General features: G+C 30.5%; 1 protein-coding gene across 3 annotated transcripts; it reads right to left on the reverse strand.

The window, feature by feature from the left end:
* Positions 1-3,288: 3,288 nt before the first annotated feature.
* On the reverse strand, positions 3,289-5,914 carry LOC107405458 (triacylglycerol lipase 2). 3 transcript variants are annotated; one of them, XM_048471167.2, is made up of 9 exons: positions 5,644-5,914; positions 5,316-5,429; positions 5,065-5,217; positions 4,848-4,958; positions 4,619-4,762; positions 4,464-4,504; positions 4,199-4,278; positions 3,965-4,060; positions 3,289-3,802 (listed from the first exon to the last, which is right to left on the reverse strand). In XM_048471167.2, the coding sequence occupies exons 1-9, from the start codon at positions 5,794-5,796 to the stop codon at positions 3,483-3,485; spliced, it is 1,212 nt and encodes a 403-aa protein (XP_048327124.2). In that variant the 5' UTR covers positions 5,797-5,914; the 3' UTR covers positions 3,289-3,482. The 3 variants fall into 3 exon arrangements, with proteins under 3 accessions (XP_048327124.2, XP_048327125.2, XP_060672184.1); XM_048471168.2 differs by having other exon boundaries at positions 5,065-5,205; positions 5,644-5,898; XM_060816201.1 differs by lacking the exon at positions 5,644-5,914 and having other exon boundaries at positions 5,316-5,568.
* Positions 5,915-20,819: the final 14,905 nt, after the last annotated feature.

Raw genomic sequence — 20,819 nt, forward strand, 5'->3', positions numbered from 1 at the left:
CCAATAATTTAAAAGATACACCAGATGCCGGTACATCAAGGAAAAGTAGTTTATATTGAAGGAGGAAGCTGCAAATGGCCTCATCATGGTTGTTCACATGTTGACTTACAACACTATGGAAAATCAATGAACAGTAGCTTGCCAATAGGCATATTTGAGAAGCATGTATCCCACATGAGATTGTTGAATAGTTGAGACTGTTGTACATCAGTGGAAGTTTATTTGTAATCTGTAGTAATGACAATGTTAGTATTGTTTCTTTCTTTGGGTGTTGCATTCTTGGGCAATACATGGATGTGTATGGATCATTATTTATTTATTTGTAAGATATTTATTAAACATATTGTTACTCCTATTTACAGGGCTGTTTTAAGATTTTTAGTCTGTATATATGTATATTAATGCACAAGTACCATGGTAAATCCCTAAACTTAGTTTAAGTATGTTGTTGTATCCTATCAGTACACAATGTGCTTAAATAAAATGGTATTATGTGTTAAAGGATTGCATGTAGTAAGGTCAATCTCAACTACCTAGACTAAGATTATGAAACGTGAAATGTTTGGTTGAAATGGTATTTAGTTTTTTTTTTTTTTTTTTTTTGGAGATTTACAAACAAAATTTCTACTACCTAGTCTGGAGTGTTATTTTGCCCTATTGAGATGCAATAAGCTTAGATGAATATTTCATTTTAGGAGATTTTGTAATAAGTGAGTCTCTTGTTATGTAATGATTATGCATTTAAATTAGAGAATATTAGATATTTTATATGAATTAGCCATAAACAGTCACTCATTTACAGGGGTTATTTATATCAGTAATTGAACTTGTTTATTTACTAATTATGCAATAAGGTTATTAGATATACATTTTCTATAATACTTCAATTGGCTCATTGAATTGAAAGATTAGCTCCCTTTAGAAGCTCATTTGGCTTATCCAATTGTTATTATATATATATATATATATATTATTAACTATTCGTGTATTAAAATAATGGATGAGTTATCTGACCTTTTTTTTTTTTCTTTCTTTTTTTTGATGAAAGGATAAGTTGTCTGACTTGCAAGTAACTTAAGTATTTTAAAGATTAAGGGATTATTTGGTAATGTGAGTCCATGAGAATACAATATGATGTATTTTCAATTAGAAGTTTAGGATCATTTTTAGGGTCTATTGGGAAATCTGAGAGAGAGAAAGAGGGTTAAAAAGTAATGTGTTCATTAGGCACCGCTATCACATTTATTTGTTTTCTATTTTGTAGTATCACGGATCAAAACTTCAATGGCTACTTTTGGAAATTAATTATTCTAACTAGTTTTATTCATTTAATACATTTTAATCGTGTGTGATTGATATTTGGGTGATTATAGTGGTAGATTAATCTTTTTAAAATTTTATTAGCACTAACATTCATTTCATCAGTTGTGTGATCTCTAACTATGGAACCTTTGGCCATAAAGAAAGCAATTTTCTTTAGAGTTCAATTGGGTTTTTTTGGTGAGAGAGTTAACAATTGATTCGCAAGCGCCTATGGACTTATTACTAAAGGATGATGATTATTTAGGACCCAATTGTTATCCCGTTGATGATATTAAAAATCTGCTAGTTTCTTATGGTAGTTTTGAATGGGTTTATGCTTTGAGTGAAGCAAATAGAGCAAATCATGAGCTGGCGAGGCATGCACTTGGTTTGGATAATTTTGTTGTGTGGTTGGAAGAAGTTCCTACATGGTTTCTTTCCATTATTCTGTATGATGTAGCTTCTGGTCCTAATATTCAATAAATTGTCATTTTCTTATATATGTATGGCTATAACTTTTAGATTTCTGTCATTTCCCATTGATTTATCCCACTCACAATTATTGTCTTGTCTCCAGAGGACCACATCTTATACCATTCATTGATTTTTCAAGGTTTTAAATCATTTTATCCTATCATCGTTTAACACCCAATAAAATACAAACAATACTTTAAGATTGATCCATTGTTGATCACTCGACCATCTGTATCTAAACGATTCAATAAAAAATTCCAAAAGATTCTGTATTCAAAATTTCCAAAAAAAAAGTAATATATAAAATTTAATTGATCCTTAAAGAGGTCAAGCTTAGAAGGCAACCAATACGTATTGTATATGATTTATCTTTTCGAGAGTATTTATATATATATATATATGAATTTTCACATATAAAACTCCACTTAAATTTTTGAAGATTTAATAATATATAACCATTATGATCAACATTATTTCTCCTTCATTTTAGTTTTTAAAACTTTGAAATAAAAACATTTTATAATAAATGCATAAATTTAATTTAATGGAGCTTTTTTGTCTTTTACTTATTTTAGAAATTCATGGACAAAAATAAAAATAAAAATAATCATAATTCTCCTTTCAAAAAACGTAATAATAATATTTATGAATATAATTATCTAATGAAAATTTTTAAAATATAAAAAATTTTGAATACTTAACATTGTATACTTATTAAAAAAAAATCTTTGATAATAATTTTTTATTTACGAAAATTATACAGATTAAAGTGTAAAACAAAGCTAATAACATTAGCTATATATAAGTAACTATTTTAAATTTATGTTGGAAACATTATTTTAGTAATTATACAAATTTTCAAATTTTTATTCTTTTTAAAAAAATATATATATTTTTAATATTTTTTAAATACTTAGATTTTGAAATTTTTTTCATTCGGTTTGAACAAATTCGCTTATACTCAAAAAGGAGTTTGAAAAAACATATTACTTTACAAATTCTTATGTGAAGTTATAAGCTCTTTTTATTATTCCATTTTTTTTTTTTAATTATCGGTAGTTGACCATTATTTACGTATGTATTTAATAAATATTTATTGAAAAACTAACTATATTTGGAAGTTTTTAAAAGTAAAAAGACAGAGAAATAATGTTAACGAGTTGATGACCATTTTTTCTTAAATCCTTAAAATTTTAAGTAGAATTTAAATTAAAAGAGAATCCATATCTTAATAATTTAGCAAACCAAAGATGGGAATTGATAGTCTCCCTGCTATGGAGATAGCAAATAGCAATCTCTAATCTTTCTACTATATTCATATGTGAAGTTTTTGGTTTCAAATCTCTACTAAGCTTTTCTTCTTCTTCTTCTTTTTTTTTTTTTTTTTTTTTTTTTTTTTTTTTTTTTTTGGCTTACATATATTACACTTAGAGCACTTACATTATAAATTACAACCAGGAGGGGAAAAAAAATAAAAATAAAAAGGATCTACATTATACCAAGTCGCACCCATATAGAAGAACCAACATCCACCTGCATACCATTATTTTGCAACATGATTTTGCCAGAAGGCCACCAAAAAAAATTGTACAGTATAAAAACAACAAAATTTTGGAGTTGTTTCTGCCAGTGGTATAATGAATCCCTCACCCCAATATCCCCAAAAAAATAAAAATAAATAAAAATAAAATTGTCTAAGAAACTTATCAATGAAGCATGAAGAAAGCTATTAGAGGATCATACACAAGTTTATTAGCATTGTAACCAACAATGAAATCAAAATGAGCATAGTCATCCCTGTACTGTAAAACCAGCTTATCTGCTTTATGATCTCTGAGGTCTTCGAGCAAAATCTTCACGTCATTAACAACAGTAAGTGAATCCTTTCCTCCATAGCTGAGGAGAAGAGGTACATCTTTCGGAATGCTTTTTACGTTGTACGCAGGAGGAGTAATGTGCCCATAACTTTTCACGTTCTCATACACATTACCATAATCATACTTTGTTAAGGTTCCCCTTCTTATCACTGCAGTCAATAAATTCATCCTCAGACACCAACCCAAAATAATTAACCAAAAAAAAAAAAAAATACAATTTGGTCAGATCTTTATCGGCTTAATTCTAGAAGAATGTTGCAAAAACTATATATTGGTCATTTCAAGACTGAGTGAGACTCAGAGAGACTTACTCTGGCTCAAGTGAATCACGTTCTTAGTTGCAGTTGACTGGGGTTCGTTACCAAGAAAAGAATCCACGGTCGATTTTTTGATGCAGCAATTTGGGCCTATAAATTGCAATAAACAAGATGATCCGAGGAAAAATAAAATAAAACAAAATAGAAAGAGTGTGTTTGTGTGGGTATTTATATCCTTGTTGGTCAGATTATCAGGGGGTTGTAGCAATCATGAAACACTGGAATTACCTGTTATAACAGTAAATGTGTCTGAGCAGTTAATTTCCGCTTTTAAACATACAAACTGCAGAAGTTTGGCCACATCCTGCCTTTGGAGATTAAGGAAAAGAAATTGATATATATAAGAACCATTTTTTTGAATTGGTTACGAAAAGAAAAAGTACTTTTTTTGAGTTACACTGGTTTTTTTATGTTGGATTTTTCTACGAGTTGATACAAAATTAAATTTAGTATGCTAGGTTACGGGTACTAGTAAATTGCTTTAGATGCTCACCCCTTTAGAATAAACTCTCGAACACCTAACGAGTATAGTTTCTGTCAAACAAAAAGACATATAGACTATGATCAATGAATGTATATGTTCCGATTACATCAACAAACAAAAATTCAGAATCTGCAATCGAAAAGAGAGTTTGCAAAGCTTGTTACTTCAGATAAAAATAGTTCAGCAATACTTCTACAAGCCGGTGAAGTCATCTGACCCAGATAAGCGACTGGAGTTAGCATAGCAGCTGATCTTAGCATATTCACAAGCTTGCCTTTAGACAAGGCAACAAAAGCATTCAAAGTTCCCTGAAATTCAAAAGCATTCATGTCTAACCATAAAATCGTATGCAAAATCAAACAGAGTTTATGCAGATGATAAAATATTAATCACCAAGGAATGCCCAACGTAATGAAGTTTTTGCCCTGTCTGATGGTACACATACTCAAACAACGCTGGAAGTTCATATTCAGCAAGTTCATCCCATGACCATTCCCAATATTCCTACATAACATATAAGACAAAAACAACATGATTAAAACAAGTTCATCAAGAAATTATCCAATACCCCAGAATGTAATTTTAATAAAAAATTTGCAAGAAAATCAACCGGATCTTGAGGATTAAGCCAAGCATGACCGCGGCTCGAAGCTGTCCCTCGAGTGTTGGAAAGCCAAACATCAAATCCATGATCCGCCAATATAAACCCCAAAGCTTCATCAGGGGAACCCAGCAACCATGTTGCAGCATCCTGGTAATTTGACTAAGAAATATATAAAATAATTTTGTCTTGAAACATTTAAATGCATTGAACTAATTTTTCAATGTATGTACAATATTGTGGAAAGCAAAGCTACTAACCAACAAAAGACCATGTTGTAATAAAACAGGGGGTTTATTATTTGCCGTCTTATTTGCGGACCTCCCCATTGGAATCCTCTGCACCCCGAGAACATAGCCATCTTTTGTTGTCACCTGAAACCATATATATATATACACATATATATACAAAATTATATACTTATCAGATTTTCGATCACTGAAAGTGAAGAAACTTATTATTGTTTATAGTATTTTGTTTTCTTTTTCCTTTTAGGTTTATTATTATTATTATTATTATTTTTTTTTTTTTTTTTTTTTTTTTTAAGGTTGGGGGGTTTTGGGGCGCAGGAAATAGAATTAAGCCTACTTTATGTTCTTGGCAAATATAGCCTTGTGTCTCCACCAGTGATTTGCAGATATTAGCAGCAGGGGATTGAAGCTTAGCTGTTGCTGCAACGGCTGCTGAAACGCATAGCAGCAAAATCACTATAAATAAAGTGGTTGATGAAATATTAGCCATTTAGAAGCTTCGTTTAGCTCTGGACTGCAAAAACGTTCATTGTTGCCTCATCCTTTTATACTGTACCAAATTCAGGGAGGCGGGCAGGATTTAATTTTAGGGTGGGCTTGGATAATTTTTTACCAAATGTACATTGCCAGAAAATTTATTAATTGAAAAGTGAAAATGCTCCAAATTAGAGGGGAAAAGGAAGTGACAATGTAACACGAAAATAATAAACTTGTAATGAATATACAAAATATATATATTTATATATATATATATATACACACTTTAAAGCGTAACGTACGATTTTTCAATTGTTATACACTATAAAACAAAATTACTTCATACGAAAAATATCAATGGATGAATATAGTTATACAGTAAATATTTAATTATATAAAAAACAAAAACTAAATTAAATTAGTTTTCTCAATTTATTAACTTTAAAAAACAAGAAAGAAATGACAGTAAAATACGAAAATAAAAAACATGTAATGAATATACAAATAAATATATATATATATATATATATACTTTAAAGCGTAATGTAAGATTTTTCAACTGTTATACATTATAAAACAAAATTACTTCATATGAAGAATATGCATGGAATTAATATAATTATATACTATACATTTAATTGTATAAAATCAACAACTAAATCAAATTAATTTTTTTCATTTTATTATAATAATAAACTCTAATTAAATCATCCAAATTAGCCAATAATATTAAACCATCTAAATCCTCAATTTACCCATCAAAATAAAATCCCAACTCAAAGTTACATTAAAAAAAACACAAAGTACTTTACATATACTTGTTGACTTTTATCCTTCTCCTCTTTCTATCTCTTTTCTTCCTTCTTTCTTTGTTTTATTTATTTATTTTTTTTTCGGTCATGAAAGTACTACTATGTATATAAATAAACTAATTATAATAATATAAATAGAAAAGAAAATAATAACAAAACAATTGGCAATTTTCACCCTTCTCCTCTTTCTATCTCTTTTCTTCCTTCTTTCTTTGTTTTCTTCTTTTTTTTAGTGAAATACTTTGTTTGTTGGTTATGAAAGACTAATATCTATATATATATAGATATATATGTATATTTTATATTTTTGTGCGTGCTTTTAAAGTGGTTTTTTTTAATCATTTACAATAATTTTCCTCCTTACCTTTAGAGTTTTAAATCCACGACCTACTCATCATAAATATAAGTATAACTTACGAACCAAGTTAACTTCAATTGGTAAAAAGCTATGTAAGAGTTAGTTTATTAACATTTATGGTTTTGGTTGTTAATTTTTCTTTTTCGTTTAAAAGCATGCAGGTAGCAGGATATTCCTTATTGATAGCAAAATGGACAAGCTTTATGAAAAACAACTTCATTTTATAAACAATTTCAAACCGTTTTTAATTTAGCGTTTCTGTTATTGCAGAGGTCAAAAAAAGGTAGTGTTGCTGTTTTTATTTTTATCTTGATGGATTGTACTTTAAGCAAGCTAACTTCAATTGATAAACGCTACTTAAGAGTTAGTTTATTAACATTTATGGTTTTGGTTGTTAGTTTTTCTTTTTTGTTTAAGAGCATGCAGGTAGCAGGGTATTCATTATTGATAGCAAAATGGACAAGCTTTATCCAAAACAGCTTCATTTTATAAACAATTTCAAACCATTTTTAATTTAGCGTTTCTGTTATTGCAGGGGTCAAAAAAGTTAGTGTTGCTGTTTTTATTTTTATATTTAAGGATTGTACTTTAACCAAGCTATTGATAAAAGCTATTTAAGAGTTAGTTTATGAACATTTATGGTTTTGATTGTTAATTTTTCTTTTTTGTTTAAGAGCATGCAGGTAGCAGGATATTCATTATTGAAAGCAAAATGGACAAGCTTTATCAAAAACAGCTTCATTTTATAAACAATTTCAAACCATTTTTAATTTAGCGTTTCTGTTATTGCAGGGGTAAAAAAAATTAGTGTTGCTGTTTTTATTTTTACCTTTAAGGATTGTACTTTGGGAGAAGCTTAACCTTTAAGAAAATTTAATAAAACCCTGAAGAAAAAAATTAAAAATAGAAAAGATATTCAATTGGGTTTCTAAGCATACCTAAAATCATCTATGTATGAATTCATGATTATATAAATAAAAAAATAAAAAATAAAAACCAAAAAAGACCTATGCATGAAATTACCAGTAAGAAAATTTTGGGTTCAAGCCCATATTTTTGCAAGTTTAATAACAAAAGATTTCGTAAATTAATATAAATAACATAAAAGTAATAATTATTTCTTCATAGGAGAAAGTGAATCAAATTTGGATGATTTATTAATTATATCGACAATGGCACCTACATATTAGAAAAAAAAATTTTTTTTTTTTCTTTTCCTTTCTTAGTGAATTGCATATTTGGGTTCTAGCAATGCCAAATAAGCATAATGACGTGGACTGTAACAATGACCTCCACCAAACCTACTTTTGGATGGAAATTATTCATCTATAACTAAATGGGACCTGTTCTAACCTAATATTGCATTCTATTAATGCTAAAGCATGTGCAACAAAGTGAATTAGAAATATATCTTTTCGGTTTTCTTTGAAAAACGTACCCATTTCTTCGAAACAAAATGCTTCTTTTATAAAGTTTTCTTAGGGTTGATTGAAATTTAATACCCTTTAATTTTGACTAACTACACTTTAAATTTTCAGTTTAAAACATTGTAATTTAAGCTTTTAAGTTTCAAGTTATTGGGCTATTTAATAGCATATAATTTGAATGATGATATTAAGATAAAGTGGGAAAATGTTAGTTGGATGCCACTATTACAAGGACAGCTGATGATTGTAAGAACTTTGAACCCTCAAGAATGCAAGACAAGAAAGGACAAGATCAGTGAACAAATACACTAGGGCGAATTGTCACGACCAGAAGTAAACCAGTATAATATCACCAGGGTAAGTGTGGGCAGGTGAGAGTCATTGATAGGCTACCATACTGATGAAGGTCACCTAATATCCAATCCCATATCATCCAGGTGTGGAACAATAATAGTTCAAATGTAAAATATATACTCTTTTAACTATCAAGACGGTTAACTTCTGGGTTCGTAAAAATCCTGGAGTTAAGCATGCTCTAGTGGAAGCAATCCTAGGATGGAGGTCACGATTTCGAGTGCACCGCTTCTTAGGATGGATGATCTCCTAGAAAGTATGAATAAAGCCCTATACCATCTAAAGTGTTATGGGTAAATGGAGGATAATATCGGTTAAAAGGGTGTGGGGCACTATAATAAATGATGATAGGGCTCATTCTAGTGATGTGAGGGTGGCATGTATAAGTATTGTGGTTTGTGACAGAAACAATCAAGTTCTAAGTGTGCTTGCCAAGCCTCTTCCATAGTTGTATACTCCTTTAGTTCCATAGTTATTTTCTATTACGGAGGCTCTAATATTTTGCAATGAAGCAAGATTTTTTAGGAGGACAAATAGTCAATGATTATAAAGAAACATTATGTCTTATTCATAATCCAAAATCTTTTCAGGCTGTATGTTTTCTATTAGAAGATATAAAATTTGTGTTAGCTTCAAATAGTCAATGTATATGTTCTTTTTCACCAAGAGAAGCAAATATGGTAGCTCATGTCTTAGCATGTTATTCTTTGTCCTTGTCTTTGTCTTCTTATGTTGCATGGATGGAGGATGAACATGAGGTTTTGATTCCTCTCGTATGGTTGTAATATTGTTATTTCTTAATGAGAAGCATCAAGTTTTACTTTCAATTAAAAAAAAAAGTTTCAATTTGTTGCATCGTTTATCCAATTTGACTTTTTGACTAATAATGTTTAACGATTACATCCAACTTGACAAATATTAAAATAAATTGGATTTAGTCCAATTTATATTAATTTAGGTCTTCCAGTTTTGATTTGTGGGAATTCGTGGCCTCTATTTTAAGAAATTTAAATTTTAATACCCTTTAGTAATTTATGCCTTGTGTTAACTACAATTTTCCCAAAAAAAACTTATTGATCTAAATACAACAATTGAAGCATGAGAATGTCAATTACGATATTTTAAATGTTAGGGTCTGGCCTTCATAAGGTCCTTCTGCAATGACATTAGCTACCTTAATATCGCTAAGTGGTCCATCTTATTCGAAAGCCTTTCTTTTGAAGTACTATTCATCAAATCATATATTTACCTCTCTATTTGGAGGGTTTTTCACAACACAACAAAATTGTAATAACTTCAAAGACTAAACAATTCTAAACTTAAAATCTTAACCTCATACATACCAAGATGTTACACTATCATTCCTAGAATTATAGGTTACGATCCAATTTTCAACAAAAACTACTTAACCCTAAAAATAAAACATAAATAAATCAATTTTCAAATATAAGTCATGTTCAACCTCAATACAAGTTTGAGTCAATGACCAAATACAAATACAGAAACATTAATTTTACCAACTACAACTTCAGTGACAGTTCATTATCAAAACTAACTTTCAGCAAACCACTTCTGTAGAGTCCGAATAGGCCCACTGCACTCCCCAAAACTAGCACCATCCTAGTATCTGCAGAGTTTGAAAATTAAGGCATGAGTACAAGCACTCAGTGAGAGGTTTATACTCACACCAAAATAAGCAGTCCTACAATATCAAATTAATATAAAGCATATACATATATAGCTACAACATGATATGCCATGTATATGCAACGGGGTTAGGATTTTGGTAAAATAAGAAAATCATAGCTACTTGGCATATAAACATACACAAAGAACAAATCAATATATGTTTGGCCTCAATGAATTATTTTCCTAACACGTATGCCAAGAACATATCAAGGCATGATAGAGGAAAATTTGTCACTACACATATAAAGAATGTTTCAAAATATGTGAGTAAGTCTATCACGAACCTCAACTCCACTACTTGGAGAGGATACTCATCACCAAGTAGGAGAAAACCATAACCAAAATCAACATTATCACAATATAACCATAATCATCATACCATAGCCTCTGACTTCGAAATTTGGAGACCAAACCAAATCCAGAAGCCAACATGTCTATCTCTAGACGATGATCAACCCTGCAACCACAAAACAGCCCTACTAGCAATCTCCCTAGGTGATCAGCCTGAGACCATAGATAACTTTATCTCTAATCCTTATGCTGATCAAACTAAATCTGGAGATCAGAAATAAATCCATATAATATTATCAAATCATAACCAATCATATTCATGTTCAATCATATCCATATGCACATGTCATCCATCATATTAATGTTCAAGGTCTTGTTTAAAAATTAGTTTTCCAAAACCAGGCCATGGGCTTTGAAAATCCATTTGGAAATTCCTTTGATAAGATGGGCTCATGTGTTATGCTCAATGCATGGAATAGTATGCATAAAATAATTCAATTTAATTTAAAACACAGCATATCCAAAGTGAGCTTTATTAATGGTTATTCGTAGACTAAAAATCAGGAACCATACTTAACCAAAACACATATAGCTTTAAATGTTACACTCATGAATGCATGAATGCAGTGCACATTGCCATATACATATATTCAGGAAAATAGTTAGAATTTGGAAAATGCCCACTCATACTATAATCTGGATCTCCAATCCAAAATATCCCTTGTTCAATCATGCAATGGTACTTCTTCGTATTGAGCTCAATCACTATTCTAAATCCAACATATTTCACAAAATAAATCACACCAAACTTTTTTCTCATTTTACAAGTTATCAACTTAACCATACATTATCTTCTCTTATCTACAGTTTCTCTTTCTATCAAATTTCTAAAATTGGAAAGTTTCATACTTATCAATTCATCCTTCCATCCATATTCAAAATAATAACTACCAATTATAAGATTAACTCCACAACTCCAATTGAATTTCAATCTCATTCCCAATATAAATAAAAATAGATAACATAAAATTAAAGAAATGTAACTTAACTTCCAAGAAATGAGTCTAAAGGCCCAAAATAGTTTACAAACAAACTCCATTAAGACTTAAACTCACGATCAATCATCTAGATCCAAAATACTTTATAATTCTCATATTAAAATAAGTTTAAAAGCCTCTAACCAAAGGAAAACAATTTCTCAACCTTATAAAAAATAAAATAAATAAATGATTCCAATTATATTTCAAAATAAGAAATCAAAGCTTAACCTCAAAATACTTTTAATTGTCCAAAAGTCTTTCAAATGGTTTAGAAAAATTAAAATTTAACCTTTTTAAATTTTCTTTTATAAAATTTCAAAATCCAATAAGTCTTCAATTTACTTTAAGGGAATTTACTTAACCCCAAGCCATAAAATATAACTTAAAAGTTCCTTTTTCTTTGATGTGTCCAAAAATCAATTCAAACAATTTCTTTTAAACATCCATTTAGCCAACTTAAAATCAAATCCCTTTATTAACCATCAATCATATATTTTTTCTCATTCCAAAAATTGAAAACATCCATAGACAAACATTTGATCATATTTATCTAGTTTAATCAAACAAAACCATCACACTCAAACCATTTACTAACCTTAACTTCTTAATCTTTACTTAACAATTGCTTATGCTCAAGTACCTAATTAAACCAAATCCAATCCAAATTTTTGAAGTTTGATTCATTATGATGCTTAGATAAAATAAGTGATCTTTGAACTTTTCTAGATTCAAAATAAAACTACAAAATTCAAAATCTGTTAATCCTGTGCAAGTAAATAAGAAATTCTTTTAAAGCCAAGGCAAGACACAGCGAGTGCATAATTGTATACATAAAATGAATTTTGGTTAAACAAAACATAGTTCTCAAATTAAAGACAATAATAAGCTCAAAAGTTTACTAGGAAAAGAATTTGAAGAAAAAGCTCAACACAATACAACTTGAAGAAAGAAAACAAAACACAAATGAAAGAATCAAAGTAGCACCTTATGTAACACTTCTCCATTTGACTCAACAAAAAGATCCAGAATTCTAGCTTCAAAACTTACACCTTATAAACTTCCACACTTGAAGAAAATAGCATGAATAATAAAAACGAGCTTCAAACACAGTTTCTTGGTATTAAATAAGGACAAAGTAAATCAACACTCTCGATTTGGTCAAGAACATTATCTTATAAACTTAGAAATTAAATTATAAGTCTTAGAAAACACATCAAACAAAGTTCAATAAAATAAATTTAAACTTTTACAAAAACCTAGTTATAAAACAATTTGAAATGGACCATTTCCTTGTCAGAAACTCCTTAAAATTTCATATGGCTCCATATTGAAATCTTTTAGTGAAGTCTCAAACCAAAATAAAGATAATTGAAACATAAAACAATTAAGAGTTTTAGAACTTTCAAATTGAAATTACAAGGTAAAAATACTTAAATTATAACAACTCTAAGCTAAAAGTCTCTCAAATCCAAAATCTATAAAATAAATTAAACTAGGTCTTGAAATAAACTAAACAAAAATGAATCATTTTCACTACAAAGTTTCATATTGAACATGGCCCAAAATAAAAAGAAGCATTATTTCTAACTCACAAATCATCGCTTGCCAACACATAAAAGAAGATATCAAAAGTCTAACTCAAATTTTATGGCAAGCTCTCAAATCAAAGTTGAAATATAAAAAGCAAGGATGCATTAATGTAAGACTTGTGAGCCCTAAAGGATACGAGATAAGAAATGGCAAAATCAATGAACAATATACCGAGGGGAATTGTGATAACAAGGAATGAAACTATGCAAGGTAGCCAGGGTAAGTATTTGTGGGTGCAGGGCATTAACAGGCTATATTACTGGCATTCCATTATCAGAACAAAAATATTGTATGTATCCATATGGATGGAAATATTTGTTATAAAGGTTACTAAGTGTCCAATCCTATAACACTTGAGTGTGGAACAGTAATAATTCAAATGTAAAGACAATCACTTTCTTAATAATCAAGGACTTTTCAGAGTGTTTGGTTTTAGGATTTGAAAGAACTAAGGGTAGAGCATGCCCAAAAATTTCCTACACGAAAACACACTTCTATATGGTACCACCTTATCCTTCCCACCTTACTACAATAAATTCCACAAATGGCAGCACTTCAATAACAAATCATATAAAATATATATATATATATATACAATGGAAATAATTTAATAAATAAACAACCAAAATATACATTTAAAGTTCACGTCCAACCACACCACCCACTTAGTACTGTATTACATTTCGATATCGTTTTACAATGTACTAATGTATAATGTAGATAGGAGGGAAATAAAATAACAATAATATTAGTAATATTAATAACAATAGCTGCACAATTTACCTGAAGGCTGCCATACTTGTTTGAAGGCTTACATATTTGCCCGAAGGCTTCCATATCATAATAATAATAATTGATAGTAATAACAATAAAAATAATGATAGTGGAACGATATCAATAATAATAATAAAAGGTAATAATAATGAAATTAATAATAATGGATAAATAATAAAAATAATAATAACAAGTAGTAATAATTATAATAATCTCAATAATTAATAATAACAACTACGATAATAATAGTAAACAATTTTAATGGTAAATACCATTGATAATAAAAATAGTAACAATAATAATTATAATAATGATAACTAAAAATAATAATAATAATAGATGATGGAAATAATAATAAAAAAAATCATAATAAATAAGAATAACAAACATAACAACAATAATACTAAAAACAATAACAACATTAATGATAGTAATGATAATGGTAATAATAACAATAATAATAATAACTGCTAATAATGATAATACTAATTAATAAATAAATAAACAATAATAATAATAATAATAACAATAAACAATAATAATAATAACAATAATGTTAATAATAGTAATAACAAGAAAGGTGATTAAGGATAATATTATAAAATCAAATCATGAATAGATAAGATAACATAAGACAAAATAATATTTTAAAATTCATAGCATATTATGAAATATACACACTCGTATAGGAGGTACATATGATACCATCTAACATATTATGTGATCCATGATATCAGCTGTCGTTGGCACACTGCTACCTATACAGCCAAGGGGTGGTTGCCCATATTAGCCATCTGATCCCTTGGACTTATAGGTAACATAGTTACGAGGCTAACTATTCATAAACCAAATCGGATCGTTGCCCTATACGACGTGCTACCTACAAACATAATATAACATAACATATATATGTGTGTGTGTGTGTGTGTGTATAAGATACTTGATGCACCATACTATATACCAGTGGTGCCAGATAGTGTTCGGTGTCTTGAGTACTACCTGACGGAAGGTTAAAGAGAGAAACTTGCAAACGGCCACCTTGGTATCCTAACGATGCCGATGCTTATAACAATCCTCCTAGCCATGGAGGGAGGTGACTTATGTTCACTACATAATACTTGCCAACCCTCAGGTCCACGGCTCCCATAAGAAGACCCTATATACTTGTGCATTTACAACATATATAATATAGAATACCAATACTATGTGGTGCATCTAAAACCATAACCTGACACACCACACTATATACCAATGGTGCTAGATGGTACCTAACATCCCAAGTACAGCCTTATGGGAGGTTAAAGAGAAACTTGCAAACGGTCACCTTGGCATCCCAATGACGTCAATACTTATAACAGTCATCTTGGCCATAGAAGGGTGCAGCTTATGCTCACTGTATAACTTGCCAACCCTCAAGTGCATAACATCCCACAGGATGACCATACAACCTGCATGCTTAACAATATATAACAAATACAGTACAAAACACCAGTACTGTATAGTGCATCTAAAAGCTATAAAATTTTATAATATTATAAAATTTGAATTTTGATAATATACAATCAAATTTGTGCACCTTTATCAAATCCATAAAATTTCATATTCTCTTTTAAATCATCATCACAAATCCATCAATTCACATATTCACTTTCTACCACCATAAAATTAAATCCATGAATGAATAAATAAATAATTAGATGCATAAATATATTTTTGATCACAGAAATTTAATATAACAATATAATATTTTCTCAAACCTTCCAATCAATTTATACCAAAAATATCATTAAGACCATATACAATTTCACATATAATTAAATATATGACAATGCATTTTATTATATATCATAACTGCAACAGTAAAATTAACAATAATTTAACAGCGAGTTAAACTACATCTTCCTAAATTTTGAAAATATTAATTTAATGCCATATTTATTTAATTTAACATAAATTTGGAATCATAAATTTAAATAACAATTTATTTAAACATTAAACATATACATTTTTCAAATTTCCACATTTAATATAAAATTTTATTTAAAAATGATATCTTTTTAAATACGCCACCAAAATTCACAAACAAGATACCAATAGAAAGCTAAGAGGACAAGGAACATGTTACTAACCTCCATTGGCCACAATTTCATCGGTGTGGTTAGAAAATAGCCTGGAAGTTTCAACCAAACTTACCCTCAGTGTATCTCGCAAACCATTTAAAATTTGGATGGATGGAGGTCATTTTTTAAATCAGGGGACCCAAAATAGGGAGGAGAGAGCATGAATTTGAACTGGGTCTGTCAAAAAATGGCAAAATCGTTGAAATAGGGGGGTAAGGAGCATGAATAGGGTGGAGAGAGCATGAATTCATCAGCGGCTGGCATGTGCAACGTGATGGTCGCCGGAAAGATTGAAATTTGGTGGAACACGAGAAGAAGAAAGAGAGAAGGAGAGAGAGAAGGAAAGGGAAATGAAGAGAGGGACCCCACCAAAGGAGAAGAAAGAAAGAAAAAAAGGAAGAAGGAGAGTTTCCCCATGTGCGCAAAAAAGGAAAAAGAAAAAGAAACAAAATAATAAAATAAAATGATAAAATAATTATAAAATAATATAATATAATATTTTATTGAGAATAACATGTAGCACTTTATAAACGTGGCATATGGTGCATCCCAACTTGTGACATGTGGCATAAATCAAAGTCCTTTTAATATTCCATTACCTCGGTAAAATCAATCCTATGGAAAAACAGATATAACTTTACAGATCTGTAACTTTTCAACCTTAAATCCAAATTAAGTGTGCCACTGGTCTATAGACTCATATCGATGAGCACTTTTACATAATATATGGGTCAATGCCAAAATCTATGTAAATAAAAAGTCAATTTTGGATTCATTGATCAATCCAGATCGTATTTTGTTTTGACCATAACTTTCTATTCTTAGCTCTGATTTTGGCATACTACCAGTTTATGAACTCGTGTCGACAAGTACTTTGCCATGATACTGATGAGGACATGACCAGGAGCCCAAATCCACTTCAAATGTCTAAAGGACCCATAACCCGAGCACGAGCAAAGAGATTGAAAGAGGCACTAAATGGTTTAATCCAAAAGGTGTTTTCAACCCAAGGAAGCAAGTTCATTAGTGAAGATGAACTAAAATTGGTCCATATGATTGGGATGGTGGATGCCAACGTGAAAGAGAGTTTAACGCATGGACTTCTACAACATGGTGATGTGGCATCATATGGTGACATGGCATTCAACTAAGCTTGGCCAAATTTTATAATTAGGAAAATATTAATTTTTATTTATGTTTTGATTGGATTTTGGCATGTTGCCTATTTACTTTCCTAATTTTTATTAGAGTTGAATTGGTCAAAGAATTAAAGGCCATTCAAATTAGGAAACTAGGAGCTAAAACCTAACCACATTAGGTTTCCTAAACCTAACCACATTAGGTTTCCTAAACCTAACCAAATTAGGTTTCCTAAACCTAATCACATTAGGCTTCCTAAACCTATCAAAATTAGGTTTCCTAAACCTAATTTTTGCCCATTATTATTCCACCTTTACTTTTATCAAATTTAGGAAAGCTTTGTAATTTATTTTGCCTATTTAAAGGCACATAAGTCATGAATAAAGGGGAGATTACAATTTTGATTCAAAGTGAGAGTGATTCTCTTGGTTCTCTAAAAACTATATCGAACTTTTTCAAGCTTTGTTTGTGGAGTTCAAACTTGACTTATCAATAGGTTATTCTGCACCCTATTGTGGCGTCTTCACCATACCAAGGTTCTTACCTTAAATATAGGTAACAGGTCGAGGTCTTCCATTAATAACTTGTAATTAGACGGTCCTAATTCAATCTTTGTTATGGGTTTAGAGGCAGGTCGCTCTAGGTTCATATGAGGTACCTTGGTTAACACAAAATTTTACCCATAGTAAAAAGTCAATTATAGGACCCACTTGGTCAACCTCGCTCAACCTGGGTTAAAACTTCACATTTGAGGCATTTTCTCTAAACGGGGGTGTTACAACTCTGGAGTTAAGCATGCTCCAGTAAGAGCAATCATAGGCTAAGAGCAATCATAGGCTAAAAGCAATCATAGACTAATTGGTGATCTTTTGGGAAGTTTGAACAAAAATTCCATACCATCTAAGATGTGGTGCATAAGTTAAGGACAACATCGATGAAGCAAGAAATTGGCAGACACAAATAAGCATGGCTTTACAAAGCCCTAAAGAATGCAAGGCAAGAAGGGGCAAGTTCAATCAATAATACACTAAGGTTGATTGTGAAGAATAGGCACAAAATTAAGTGAGGCAGCCAAGGTGATTGTGGGTGCATGCAGGACACTAGCAAGCTACTTTACTGGCAAAGGCTACTTGGTGTCCAATCCAATTCCACATTGTCTAAGTATGGAAACATAACTCTTTTAACAACCAAGGCCTTTTGAGAGTGGTTGACTCTAGGGCTAAAATAACTCTAGAGTTAAGCATGCTCCAGTAGGAGTAATCTCTTGGAAAGTCTTAGCAAAAACCTCATATCTCATGGAGAGGTTTAAACAAAATTCCATATCGTCTATAGTGCAGTAACTAAACTAGAGACAATACTGGTGGAGCAAGAAAGTAATGGGGCACCAGTGGATAAGGCGTTATAGATAGTATCAAAGCTTATATCCAACTAAAAGTGGGCCTCGAAGGGGGTTTGTGAGCCCTGGAGGATGTAAGGCAATACAAGACAAGATCAGTGAATAATACACTAGGGGGAATTGTAACGACCGGGGGTGGAAATATGTGAGGTTACTAGAATAAGTGTGTAAAGGTGATAGGCAGTAACAGAGGCTATCTTACTAATAAAGACTACATGTTATCCAATTGAACAAGGTTCGGGTATAAAATGGTGATCGTTCAAATATAAAAATATTCATTCTCATTAAAACTGAAGCATTTTTGGAGATATTTACTTTAAGGTTTGAAAGAACTCTACGATTAAGTGTGTATTCCAGTGGGAACAATCTTAGGATGTGTGACCACTCTAATGCAAAAATCAACAATTAAAAATCACATCCTATTTCACCATTATTGAACCATGTGAGCCTGCAAAATAAGAAAAGCTACATTAGAAGGCATTTGTGGGTGTCGGTGTGGCACAACCATTGGACTTTGTGTGAAAAACATAGAAAAAAGAAGAGAAAATAGTAATAAGTGTATAAAAAAAATATTACTTTGTACTTTGTATGATGGCTTAAAGCCTTTATATAGGCTTTTGAATTAGGGCTTAGTAGGAAATAAAATAAATAAATATATATATTACTTTAGGAAAGAAAATATTTCAATTATAATCCCCAATCTATTCAGATTTGGATATTCCAAATAAATTGGACCATAGAATCCTAATTGTTTTAGGCAGTTTAGATATACCTTCTTTTTTTATGCAGATATTTTTGGGAGTGATGAAATATATGCACACAGTTAGCCCCCCCACTAATCTAAGTGAAGAATTCACTCAATGGAGTAATGAGTGTTGACTTTTGAATTGAGAATTCTTTAATTTGTTGAAGTTGATGAACATCTTCATGTCGATTCCATAATGATCATTCTTATACTGATTTCATATTCTACCACTTGTACCATTATTAACTCGGTTGATATCAAATATAGTGTTGATTAATTAATAAAGTTTGAATATGCTGATACTAATAATCACTCTTAAGTATCAATTACGTGTCAATAGCTAACCTGTAGTCCAAAACTGTAGACTTTGTTATCGTTCCATCACCTGAATTTCCAAGTTAGCACCTTACTTAAAGTCAAGAAATTGCCAAGATAGTAGGTGAAATGCCCTGCAATCTACATGGTTCATAGTCTTTACTAGTCCAAGACCAGCATATCGTCTTTACTAGATGCTAAAGAGGACAATCAAGATCATTGCTAGTCTTGTAGTCATTCTAGTCTAAAATTGGCATCTAAGCCTGGCTTGTAGTCTTATCGTAATGCATACGGCTTGTAGCCTTCATTAATTGCAAGAGAACTAGATAGTGTAGTACTAAGTTATTTTTGCAATTAGTATTGAATATGCACACAAAATTCAAATGATATAAATGAACATGAATGAGTAATAAGACCAAGACCTAATGAATATGAATGACAAATGAACTAATACCTAATGAATCTCATACATCAAAAGAAGTTAATGTAATGGGTCTTCTCATCTAAATGATGCTCGGTTAGCATTGATGTCACTATAAATGAGATCACCAACACAAAGCTAGTCATAATCCCAATATTATAATATTGTACTGCAAAATGCTTCCATTTTTTCTTTGTCTTATGATGAAAGCTGATGATTCAAATTTTTCATTGATCGATAAGTCTATGTGAGTCTTTATAGCTTTAGAAGAGTATTTTGGTAGCTTTGGATTATGCATTTGATTAATTACAAGCTAATTTCACTATCCATATTGGGGAGTAAGTCCGTTAAAGCTCGATAGTTGCATATTATGAGTTATAGGTCCAACAAGCAAAGATTGTTGCTAGTCAGTTTTGTAAACTGCTTAGCAGGAGCATTTTGTGCACATAGAAAAAATTGCACGAGTGTTGTGCTGATCATGATTGAATTGTGCCAGTCCTCTTTCTTTGTTATTAGCATATTGATTGAATCGTAAATGTGCAAGGTGGCGTACGCCAACTACTC

The sequence above is a fragment of the Ziziphus jujuba genome, chromosome 4 (genome assembly GCF_031755915.1).
Source record: "Ziziphus jujuba cultivar Dongzao chromosome 4, ASM3175591v1".
In the NCBI taxonomy this organism is placed as follows: domain Eukaryota; kingdom Viridiplantae; phylum Streptophyta; class Magnoliopsida; order Rosales; family Rhamnaceae; genus Ziziphus; species Ziziphus jujuba.